Genomic DNA, 12,349 nt, shown 5'->3' with positions numbered 1-12,349 from the left:
ACTAGATTGATGTACTCCCAGTTACGAGTTCTGACGTCACATAGCCCGCAAAACAACAATGGCAGCCCCTACAGATGCTGTGTTTATGAGTCATACATTAAAAACCAAATTGTTTATTAAAGTAAGGTATTGCTTTACATTATTTATCAGCAAATTATGCATTATGGGGCGGCAGTGGGTCAGTGGTTCATGTAGGTTGTCTGCAAACCAGAAGGTTGGTGGTTCGATCCCTGGTTCCACCTGACCAAGTGTCACGGTGTCCGTGAGCAAGACACCTAACCCCAGCTGCTGCTGGATGGTGCCTTGCATGGCTGACGTCGCTGTATGAATTGGTGAATGTGAGGCGATATGTAAAGCGCTTTGGATGGCCATAGGTCTGTTAAAAGCGCTATATAAATGCAGTCCATTTACCATTTTATGCATTATCAGCAGCTTTTCTAGCGTTAGCGAGTTTTCAGTCCATTGAGTGCAAGAATGAATTAATAACAAATTCATTTCCAAATATACAAATAAAGTAAAATAAAAGGTATAACAGTTAGATAAGCTGTTATACCTTTTATTTTACGTTATTTGTATCGACATTTTTTCTCCTTTTCTCTCAAATAAGCAAGGAGTAAGCACCTTTAGTGATAGAGATGATTGTAAATGAGCCGTACGGTCCGCCATGCTTTGTTTACATCTAGCTACCACAATTCCTCGTGCTCAGGCAGTTTGGCGTGACATTGCCTGGAACTCTTCAAAGCCCTGAGTCCTGGTTTGAAGCTGTAACTTGCGGGCTGAAAAACCTACCTGGAGCGCAGCATTATATTAAGGGCTTAAGTGCTAAATTATCAGTATTTAACCTGACAAAACAATATTTATTCAGTGTTATCCACATTATATTTCACCTGCAACAGCATTGTGATCTTTTGTAATGATACGTTTGGCCATTCACTTTTAAATGCATCATTATATTTAAACTGCAAACACATGAGGAGAGTCTCTGCATGAAAGACCCGCGAATGGCAGATCAACGTGCGACTGCATTTCTCTCCGATACAGTAGGAGATTAAACTGAATGTGGAGGATTTGAACTGTGACGATGATTGACAGGGCAGTTTAAACGCTTGACAGGATGCAAGTGAACAGAGTCTGTTAGAGATGACAAAGTTTATGTCCCAAAGCTTGCATACTCTTTTTCGACACACTCAAAAGTATTTACTTTTTCTTCACAAAAAGAGTACATACTCTTAGGTTATGGTGTAAGTAGGCAAATTAGGATGCAGCAGGAGTTATGGCACGCACAAAGATGAAAATGCCATGGATTTATCTAACTGGGGGATATGGTGGATAAGCTAAAGTCACAAAAGTTAGAGCATACCTTTAAGGACATAACTTCTTTAACACTAGCTTTTTATAATTTATTTACTTCTGTTTTTGTTATGCTGGTGATTTGTTTTTGAATTGTCTCAATATGGAACTCCAGCATTAGGGCTGATATTCAATTCAGTAGTTTTATAGGTTTTCCCTGGAATATAAGAGTGTCAGATTCACAGTGTTATTTATGGTGTTATTTTCTTTGATCTTTCTGGATTCTTTCTGTCCTTCCTGAATTTGCTTTACTATTCAGCTCATGTGCTCTACATATTTCATACACACACAGGTCAAGAATGTGGTTCTTTCAACCATGAATATACTTATGTAGTATATATAAAAGCCGAAGGTCAGGATCTTATAGCACATTTGCCCAATAATCTGATAGATAGAAGGACATGTATCTGGAGATTTTGTTAGAACTTTATTTTCTTATTGATAAAAAGAATAAATTATTTGAATTTAGTTCTTACCACTAAATCCTAAATAATCTATAGTCTTTTGAATATATATTTGGACAGTCTTCAGTAGCTTCAGTTTAGAGCAAATACAGTCAAGCTGCATAGTTACAGAATGGTCACATCTCTCTCTCTTTCTCTCTCTCTCTCTCTCTCTCTCTCTCTCTCTCTCTCTCTCTCTCTCTCTCTCTCTCTCTCTCTCTCTCTCTCTCTCTCTCTCTCTCTCTCTCTCACTCACTCACTCACTCACTCACTCACTTACTCACACACACGTTCCCCCTACACCCCCTAAACCTACCCATCACAGGAAACATTCTGCATTTTTTACATTTTCAAAAAAAACATAATTTAGTATGTAAATAAATTCGTTTACAATGTGGGGACCACTGGTTCTTAGGTTTATATTACATTGTGGGGACAATTGGTCCCCACAATGTAATATAGACAAGTACACACACACACACACACACACACACACACACACACACACACACACACACACACACACACACACACACTATATGTAATGATTTATTGCCATCTGCTGTTTTCGATGGGTAGTGCACTGTTTTGTCCCCCTTAACATTCAATGGGTTTATATATAAAACAATTATAAATTGTTTGCAATATAATTGTATATATTCATCTTATTTTTATTATAAAAACATTATACAAAAAAGATGAACTTTTTTCATATTTATAATACTGTTTTCTAATGTGTAGTCTTTAATATGCGTAAACATTATGATATTTTATTCATTTGTATTCTTTATATAATGTGTATTTGTCTTTATTTAGTATGTGTGTTTAGTAAATCTCCACATGTGTATCTCTGTAAAAACTGTCAGGGCATGTGGGCAGAATCCAAATGGAGCCCAGCGTTTTACCCAGTGGCATATTCTGGCTTGTTTTTGTGCTTACACTGACAGCGTTGAACTTCTTGCCTGAGCCGATAAAACGATACGTGATGCTAACACCCCGGTGTTTCTGCAGTCAACCAGAAAACCATTTGAGTTTGTTTGCTTTTGTAGAAGCTCATACTGTATTCATGCTGTTTCAATGTTCGTGTGTAAGGCTTATTGAATCTAATGATTGCATGAGTGTGCTTCTATTCAAAAGAGGATCTTATTTTGCTGTATTTGCTCTCTTTGTATGTGTTTTATTGCAGGTGAGTGTGACTGCACAGACTTCACCACAGGCCGCTATTGTGAGCGTTGTGAAGATGGTTACTATGGCAGTGCACTGACTGGCAGCTCAGGCGACTGCTTACCTTGTCCTTGTCCAGATCGCACCACCTGCGCCCAGGTGCCAGAGACGGGGGACGTGGTTTGTACCAACTGTCCGACAGGCCAAAGGGGTCAGTTGTAGTCAGTTTATGTGCTGTTTGCATAATTCTGACACACAAATACTCAGTAAATACAAATAAAAGTAAATACATTATAGTATACATTATACACTCACTATAAATATTTGTACATTCAGTCATTTATCAGATGCTTGTATACAAAGCACATACACAAAGAGCAGAAATAAATAGTTTGTCAATTCTGCTAATGGATTTTAACGTATTCCCAGGTGTACTTTGTGAATTGTGTGAAGATGGTTTCTATGGCAACCCTCTGGGCTGGGGTGGCACAGTGCAACCGTGTGTGATGTGCGAGTGTAATGGGAACGTAGATCCCAACGCTGTGGGTGTGTGTGATCACATGACTGGACGCTGTCTGAAATGCCTGGGACATACAACTGGTGACCATTGTGAAAAATGCAGATCTGGTTACTACGGCAACGCTTTGGCCATTGAACTTTATCCAGAGCGCAAGTGCAAACGTGAGTGTCATTTAAAACATAAATGTGGCACACAGTGAAGACATTTGAACGTTGATTTCGGGTGTGTATAGTCACTACAGGATGTATTAATCAAGAGCTTTTGCCTGCATTGTCCCCATAAGGACAGCGTGATATGAAATTGCCTACAATGTGGAAACCAGCCAATGGAAAATGGTTTAATAAACATAGTGCATAGTACAAGTGTAAAAAAGAAAACTCAAAGGAGTAGGAGACAGAAAATATAATTAGCGCAGAATAAAAACAATAGAACTTAGAGTAAAACCAGTGGTGCTTTGAGACTTTAAATCTGAGATTAAATTATTTTTGAGATGTTCAGCAACATTAAACATTTTATCCTTCTTCAAGAACTTACTTTGTTGCATGCCTCATTAGAATGTAATCATAAAAATAAAAACATTTTCAGCATGAGTTATACAGCACTTATCATCATGTGGGTGAGAAGATTTTTCTGAAATTCTTTGTACAAATTGTTGGCATAGATTTTAGGGTATTTTGCATTGTAAGGTTGTGGATTTCTGTTTCTCAGCGTGTGCATGTAATGTGGCCGGGACATCAGGTTCCCTGAATGACTGCAATCCAGAAACAGGAAATTGTGTTTGCCTGAGTCATGTGACAGGAAGAGACTGTGGACAGTGTGAAACTGGCTACTTCAACCTGCAGCCAGGCTTAGGCTGTGAGATGTAAGTTTTGGGATCTGTCTGTCTACCTGCCAGCCTGTCTGTTTGTCTTCCCGTCTGTGTCTGCCTTCCTGTCTGTCTGTCTGTCCGTCTGTCTATCTCTCTACCTTTCTGTCTGTCTGTCTGTCTGTCTGTCTGCCTGCCTGCCTGCCTGCCTGTCTGTCTGTCTGCCTGCCTGTCTGTCTGTCTGTCTGCCTGTCTGTCTGTCTGTCTGCCTGCCTCCTGTCACACAATCATTCTACCTTTCTGTCTGTCTGTCTGTCTGTCTGTCTGCCTTCCTTCTTATCTGTCTGCCTTACTTTCTGCCTGTCTGTCTATTTATCCGTCTGTCTGTCTGTCTGTCTGCCTGCCTCCTGTCACACAATCGTTCTACCTTTCTGTCTGTCTGTCTGTCTGCCTTCCTTCTTATCTGTCTGCCTTACTTTCTGCCTGTCTGTCTATTTATCCGTCTGTCTGTCTATCTGTCTGCCTTCTTGTCTGTCTGCCTCTCTGTCTGTCTGTGTGCCTGCCTTTCTGTCTGTCTGTCTGTCTGTCTGCCTGTCGGTCTGTCTGCCTGTCTGTCTGCTGTCTGTCTGCCTTCCTGTATGTCTGTCTATCTGTCTGTCTGCCTGCCTGTTTGTCTTTCCGTCTGTGTCTGCCTTCCTGTCTGTCTGTCTGCCTTCGTTCTTATCTGTCTGCCTTACTTTCTGCCTGTCTGTCTATTTATCTGTCTGTCTATCTGTCTGCCTTACTTTCTGCCTGTCTGTCTATTTATCTGTCTGTCTATCTGTCTGCCTTCTTGTCTGTCTGCCTCTCTGTCTGTCTGCCTGTCTGTTTGCCTTTCTGTCTGTCTGTCTGTCTGTCTGTCTGTCTGTCTGTCTGTCTGTCTGTCTGTCTGCCTGCCTTCTTGTCTGTCTGCCTGCCTGCCTTCCTGTATATTTATATGTTTGTCTGCCTTCCTGTATGTCTGCCTGTCGGTCTGTCTGCCCGCCTGTCTGCCTTCCTGTATGCCTGTCGATTTGTCTGTCTGACTTCCTGTATGTCCGTCTATTTGTCTGCATGTTTGTCTGTCTGCCTTCCTGTATGTCTGTCTGTCTGACTGCCCGTCTTTTGGTCTATTGGAAAGACTAAATTGCATAAATGCTGCACTCTCTTTTTCTTTTATATAGGTGTAACTGCAATCCCATTGGCTCCTCCTCTCCAACATGTCATCCAATCACAGGGCAGTGCATGTGTCGAACTGGTGTAGAGGGGTTGTCATGTGACACTTGTCGAATGGGATTCTTCGGTTTCTCCTCTAGAGGCTGCAGAGGTATTAAATGTCACAAAAGTCAGAAAAATGTATTTTAAAATTCTTTATTTAAATTATAATTTTGTATCGATTTTACTTTTTCTATTTTTTAATTATTAACAAATATTAAACAAATTAAAATGTAAATATTAAACTAACTTTGATCACTATTGTGTAATTAAAATGGTTTGCTATGTGCTAATCTTGTAGTAAACTGTCAATGTTACCTTGCTAACCAATGCATTTTACTGTGAATTCAGCTCGGTAAACTTACAACTATAACACTTTGTTTTGATTAATTCTAGCGTCTAATATTCTAATATAATAAAATATCTAAGCAAATACATATACAATATTTTATACAATATTTTATACATAATTTTGTCCATTGTGTCTTTTTAAATAGCTATTTAAATGTTGGAAAGTCATTGTTTCTCTTTGTCAATCTCCCACCTATAGCATGTAATTGTGACCCCATGGGCTCAACCTCAATGCAGTGTCATGGCAATGGGACATGTTCTTGTCGCCATGGATTTGTCAGTTATAAGTGTGACAAATGTGAACTGAATTACTACCAGAACCACCTGACCCACCAATGTGAGGAGTGCCCTGTGTGCTACAGTCTCATCAGAGACCAGGTGGGTGAGAGAGAGATGATGAAGCATGATAAATGATCTGTTTATGTAATGGTTGCCCAGCATATTAAAAGGCACACTATTACTTGTTATCTTACTCCCTCACTAAGTTCCTTTGCTCAGACACTGTAGGCTCCTCTGACCTACATCTTCCTGGTTGTTCAAAATGAGCATGAATGGGTGGTAATGCAAGGCGGATTTTAGCTCTGCCCTTTAAATGATTGTGCGAAGCTAATGGGGTTCAATAATAAGGCGTGATAATCAAACCTACATCTACTGCAAATGAGTGCTATGGTTTTTCCACACATTGTCTCTAAATTCTCGTTTTCACATGTTTATATATGTGCATTTTATTATTTTGTATTGTTATGTGTACAGGCCAGTAAACTGAAAGCCAGACTGCAGGAGTTAGAGACGCTGCTTAGCAGTTATGATTGCAAAAGATACAGTCGGCAGTATCGTGGGCGCCAGCAGCACAGGCACCAACATAATGGCCTGGACAATCACATACAGAAGGACCAGGTCGAAGACTATCTGCCCAATGCCCTGGAGGACCTCCTTGCTATTCAAGGTGAAAAAAACCTGCCCTTTAGACAAAAGCAGGGCTTTAAAACGAGAACAAAACTCAATCGTTTCACTACGAGCAGAATCAGTATTTTAAAGGGTTAGTTCGCCCAAAAATGAAAATTCTGTCATTAATTACTCCACCTCATGTCGTTTCAAATCTGTAAGACCTCCGCTCATCTTCAGAACACAAATGAAGATATTTTTGATGAAATCAGAGGGCTTCCCCTACATAGACAGCATTTTAATGACCACTTTCAAGGTCCAGAAAGGAAGTAAAGACATCATTAAAATAGACCGTGTATACAGGGGTTCAACCTTCATTTTATGAAGCCACGAGAATACTTTTTTTGTGCAAAAAACAAACAAAAATAACAACTATATTCAATTGTGCTGTGTTTTTGACCTTAAGTAAACGGTGCGGAACTTCCGAGTACTACAACAGAGCAGTTGTAGAACTCGGACAGAGCAGAAGGGTGTCTGGTATTTGTCATCTAGTCATAGCCAATTAAGACTGTGCATTACATTTTGTATTTTATAACACAAGTTTTTTGCCCACATAGCTAACTTTGTAATGTGTAAATTGATAATAAAATTTAAAAAAAACATAATGCAATGCATTTACTGCCTCAGATTATAGATAAGAGCATTCTAATGATGGACAAAACACAAGTCCCAGACATTCGCTGCTAAAAATCCTTCTTATCTCCATTTGAACTTGTTTTTGGAAAATGTTAATAATATAACGACACGCCATTCTCTGACCATAAAGCCACAATACTAACTTTGACAACAAAGAGTTTAATCGTTCAAATATATATATATATATATATATATATATATATATATATATATATATATATATATATATATATATATATATATATATATATATATATATATATATATATATATATATATATATATATATATATATATATATATATATATATATATATATATTCTACACTAACCTGCAATTTTTGCCTCGTTTTAAAACATACCACACTTGATAGGCTATAACCTGCCCTCGGATAACTCCTGCGATCCAAAAGCTAATGCCAACACATTACCATGCATCTTATATAGGATGACTTAACAACTGAGCGCAGGCATTTCAATCACGTTGGAAGCGTCACGTCACATTTGCATATAGGTTGTACTATTTAAATTCATTATGGTTGACTGCCAAATTAAAATATTAAACAGTAGGTTAAAATAACATTATTAACCAGTTAATGGTCATTTCAAAAAAGCGTTTCTGTTCAGAATATTTAAACTTGATTTTGTTTTTGTTCTTTGAAGCGGTTCAGAACCCTGGACAAAAGCCCTTAAAGGGATAGTTCAATAATAAATGAAAATCCTGTCATCATTTACTCGCCCTAAAGTTGTTCCAAACCTGTATGAGTTTCTTTCTTCTGCTGAACACAAGAGAAAATAATTAGTAGAATGTTAGTAACCAAAAATTTGATGGTCCCCATAGTGTTTTGTCATATTTTGGTATTAATGTTTTTACTGTATTTCTGATCTGAAGAGACTTTGAAAAGAAAGCTTACCCACTTTTGAATGTAAATCTAAAACAGATTTGTCCAGTAGGGTTTGGACAGTCACAATTTATAATAGTTTATTAAAGACAAATGTGGAATGTATCAAAAAAGTGATATTTTGTTGTTGGACATGCAAATTTGTACCTTGTTTCAACTTTGTTGCTTCTGCCAGTGACAGCCGTTTTGTTGGAAATTACACTGCTGATGTAACACTGATGTTCCTTCTTTGATGCAGAGGCTCGTGAAGCCTTCATTAAGCAGTTCTCACAGCTGGAAACATCTGCACAGACTTTACAGCTGCAGCTGCGCAGCATTGCAGCGGCGCTTAACTGCAATTTGACAGGCAGTGGAAAAGAATTAGAGAAAGGAAAGACTCCAAAGGGTGAAAATGAGTGTCAAGAGCTTGTTGACACTCTATCCACTGCTCTGAATATGCAGGACCAGCTTCAGAAGATGACTCTTGACCTTAACAGCATGGTGAGTCTGCACGGATCAATTAAATGGGTGTCTAATCCATCTGACCAGAGAACATGTCTTAATGGAGGCTTTTTACATCTCCGTGCTTCTCTTCGAACATCTTATTCTCAGGTCATCCCTTCGGTAATCCCTAAAGAACCAAACAAATGGAATGCCATAGTGAACGAATCTGAGGTGCTAGTGAAAAGGTTAGCAGAAATATTGACTACAAATCTGTCTAAATGTAGATTCAAGTTTTAAATGTGACTTCTGCAACATGTTTTCTTTTAACAGCCACACAGACATGGCAGCTCATATAGCACTGACAGCAGGAGATGCCTTTAAAATGGCAAACAGAACATATTCACAGCTTATAACTCTACTAGAGGACAACTCCACAGAGGCTCATGTACAGGATCTCACCGAGAAGTGAGTTACATTATGTAACATTATGTCTGTATTCATCAAGCGCATTTTGCTGTTCCCTCAATAGCTCATTTTAAATGTCACTATCAATTTTTTTTGTCTGAAAGGCTGGAGGAGATGCAGAAGTTGAAAGAGAATCTTACTCTTGAGGTTAATGAGACTTTAGTGACTCACCTGTCACTTCAGAGGCACAACTCTGAAATAGCCGCCATTTTAGAGAACATCACTGCTTCACTATCAGAACTACGCAGAACAGATGGCAATTTCACCTTCGCAGTGGAGGAGTCCAATATAACATCTTTCTCACAGATGCTTAATCAAGCAAATGTTACAGCAACCCAGGATCCTGAACTCACAGAGGTTTGTCTATGTAGTCTTGATGGAGATTGTGGTATTGCTATTGATGCATTAATACACTGAGGCCCGGTTCCACAGACAGGGCTTAGATTAAGGGTCACCATGATTTTGCCAAGCAAGACATGTTCCTGGATGAGTGTAATTGTTGATCCTGGAAGAACGTTCCTGTTCCCTACCCCTAAACCTAGTCTAGCGTAGCCAGACCTTCCTGACGGCAAAGGTCTGGACTCCAACGCGAACTTTATTGATCAAGGACCCCAGTGGATGTTTGACCGACGTGTAACGCAACCAATCACAGTTCGTTTTGTTACGTGTCATGTTTAGGGTCGTGAAAATGTATGTCTCTGCAATAACAGACCAGTGCGCGTCTATGATTCATTCAAGAATGTTAGTCTTCACATACTTTTGAAAACCCAGCGTTTAGCTGATCAAGGTAAGCGCACATTGTCACATTTGTAAACACAACAGCGTTCTTCTTTTACGGGGGAGTTTGTCGTCACAGCATTCATTTCAAAGCAGACCGTTAAAGAACGCAACACACGCGTCTCGCGGACATCCTGCTGGGTATTCCAGAAAGCAGGTTATGTGACATTCCGGGTATGTTTAAGAGTAAGGTGGGAGGAAGGAGCAGGTTATGTTCCAGGCTAAGTTTGCTTAAGAGGTATTCAGATATGTTTTATATAATTATTAAGTTATTAATATAACCAAATTTGTTTTAGTTATATAATATACAGTATTATATATTAATTCTAAAAAATAAGAAAAAAATAAGTTTAAACCTTTATGCAATTCAAATATATTTATTATTTATTTTATTGTCATCTCATATGGACATTCAATTCATTAGCACCAAACAAACAATATAATACTTATTCTCAGTGAATAAAGATTACTTCTTAAAATAAAACATTGAAAACATTATTATACAACCACTAAATAGGTGACGTTATGCACTTAGTATAGGTTATTTAAATCACCATTAAACAAAAGAAGATAAAGTAGAATGTTGCGCTTTTTCTTAGCATTTGTTTCCATGGTGAATCATCGAGAATGTCTTGTGTGTCTGAACTTACACACAGATGCATTTTTGGAACCAACATACCTTGAGTAAGCAAGGTTTGGGTTAATCAACCGAAAGTTCAAGGTATGTTAACCCTATCCTAAACCCGACCCATCCCATCCCCGAAAATCAATAGGATCAATAAAGATGTTGATCCAGGAACAGGTTTTACTTGGTCAAATCATATTAACCGCAGATAATGCCAGGATTTAGGCCTTAGTTCAATGGCTTTCATAAACGTGCCTTACACAAAAAAAAACAAAAAAAAACATTAAAGTGTGCATCTTGAGACAAAACGATATCTTAAAATATGTCTGTGCAATTGCTTAGTTAAAACAGCACAAACATGCATTTTAGTCTGGGAAGCCTTGTCTGTGAAACCAGGGGTAGTTGTCATCACGCATGTTTTTTTTCAAAGAAATATCTGACCCAGAATTGACAATTGTCATAATTTACTCATCATCAAGTTGTTCCAAAATACTGATCTGTATGTGTGTGTGTGTGTGTGTTTATCTGGATTTCAGAGCGAGGATCTGATGAATAGGACAACCGAGTTGGAAGTTTCTGTTCAGTCCAAAGAGCATATGGTCAATAAGACCAGAGAGGAAATTCAGCCTCACGTGGACAGTGCTGAAAAACATCTGAAAACTGTTCAAGAGCTCAAAGAGGTAAAGCCCTTTCTTCATTATCAAAGAAGTATAAAAAATCTCCTAGTAATTAGAGGTCTAGCAGTTCTTTCATCCTGTGAATTTTAGCACCTCCTGCCAGTCAGTCCAGTGGGAAATGTTAAAGCATGAGAGAAAAAACAAAAGAGATGTGTTCTCAGCTCAAAGCAAATTCAAATGTGACAATTTCCTGCCAAAAGACAATGTAATGAGATGCATCTTTTGTCTTTTTATCTGAAGCTGACGGCTGTGGCTGAGGGATTTAAGGTGTCAGCCGTCTCCTCTGTGGTGACAGGGAAAGAGGTTGAGGCGGAGATCCTGTCTCTACAGAAGGGACTGGAAGGTAACTATTTCTGCTTTATACTTCTTTCATATTTCCGCTGTTGATACAAGGACTCCTTTTTTTAAAGTTTGACACTTGAAAGAACATGAGCAATAAATGTGGTAAATATATAAGTGAATATTTTTAACTTACTGCCATACTGGCAATAGAGCTAATTGAGATTAAAATTAAACATTTATAATGAACAAATAAGATAAATGTAAAGGTATAAAGACTATGGTAGAGCTGAGTACTAAGAAATACAGCAGTAGAAAGGTGTACGCTACAGTTGTAAAGTTTTGGGTCACTCCTTGAAAGACATTAACTTCAAAGCTTGAAATTGATCAAGAGTGACAGAAAAAGTACTTATATTGTAACAAAAGATTTATATCTGTTCTTCTGAACTTTCTATGCATCAAAGAATCCTGAACAAATCTATCATGGTTGCTGCAAAAATATTGAGCAGCACAGCTGATTTCAACATTGATAATTATAAGAAATGTTTCTTGAGCATTAAATCAGCAAATGATTTCTGAAGGATCGTGTGACACTGAAGACTGGAGTAATGATTGCCTTCACAGGAATAAAGTACATTTTAAAATATATTCAAATCTAAATATTTATTTATATACAAATATTTGGCTGTATTTGAGATCAAATACACGGAGCCTTGGTGAACCAGTTGACTTGAGATTTCTTTTTTAAATTAAA

At 38.1% G+C, this 12,349-nt stretch overlaps 2 protein-coding genes across 2 annotated transcripts in view; both read left to right on the top strand.

Annotated features, from left to right (window-relative positions):
- The window catches only part of aif1l (allograft inflammatory factor 1-like), a 199,637-nt gene that overhangs the window by 154,983 nt on the left and 32,305 nt on the right, over positions 1-12,349 (top strand). The window lies entirely within an intron of this gene.
- The window catches only part of lamc3 (laminin, gamma 3), a 131,159-nt gene that overhangs the window by 114,849 nt on the left and 3,961 nt on the right, over positions 1-12,349 (top strand). The window contains exons 13-24 of the mRNA XM_067438629.1: positions 2,980-3,168; positions 3,387-3,638; positions 4,186-4,339; positions 5,485-5,627; positions 6,066-6,244; positions 6,620-6,812; positions 8,588-8,829; positions 8,941-9,017; positions 9,103-9,237; positions 9,342-9,594; positions 11,176-11,319; positions 11,557-11,659. Coding sequence (XP_067294730.1) covers positions 2,980-3,168; positions 3,387-3,638; positions 4,186-4,339; positions 5,485-5,627; positions 6,066-6,244; positions 6,620-6,812; positions 8,588-8,829; positions 8,941-9,017; positions 9,103-9,237; positions 9,342-9,594; positions 11,176-11,319; positions 11,557-11,659 — 2,064 coding nt within the window. The remainder of the gene's footprint in view (positions 1-2,979; positions 3,169-3,386; positions 3,639-4,185; positions 4,340-5,484; positions 5,628-6,065; positions 6,245-6,619; positions 6,813-8,587; positions 8,830-8,940; positions 9,018-9,102; positions 9,238-9,341; positions 9,595-11,175; positions 11,320-11,556; positions 11,660-12,349) is intronic.

Source organism: Pseudorasbora parva, chromosome 3 (assembly GCF_024679245.1).
Source record: "Pseudorasbora parva isolate DD20220531a chromosome 3, ASM2467924v1, whole genome shotgun sequence".
NCBI classification, from domain to species: domain Eukaryota; kingdom Metazoa; phylum Chordata; class Actinopteri; order Cypriniformes; family Gobionidae; genus Pseudorasbora; species Pseudorasbora parva.
Note: the sequence above shows the minus strand (reverse complement) of the source record. Positions and strands in the feature narration are given on the sequence as shown.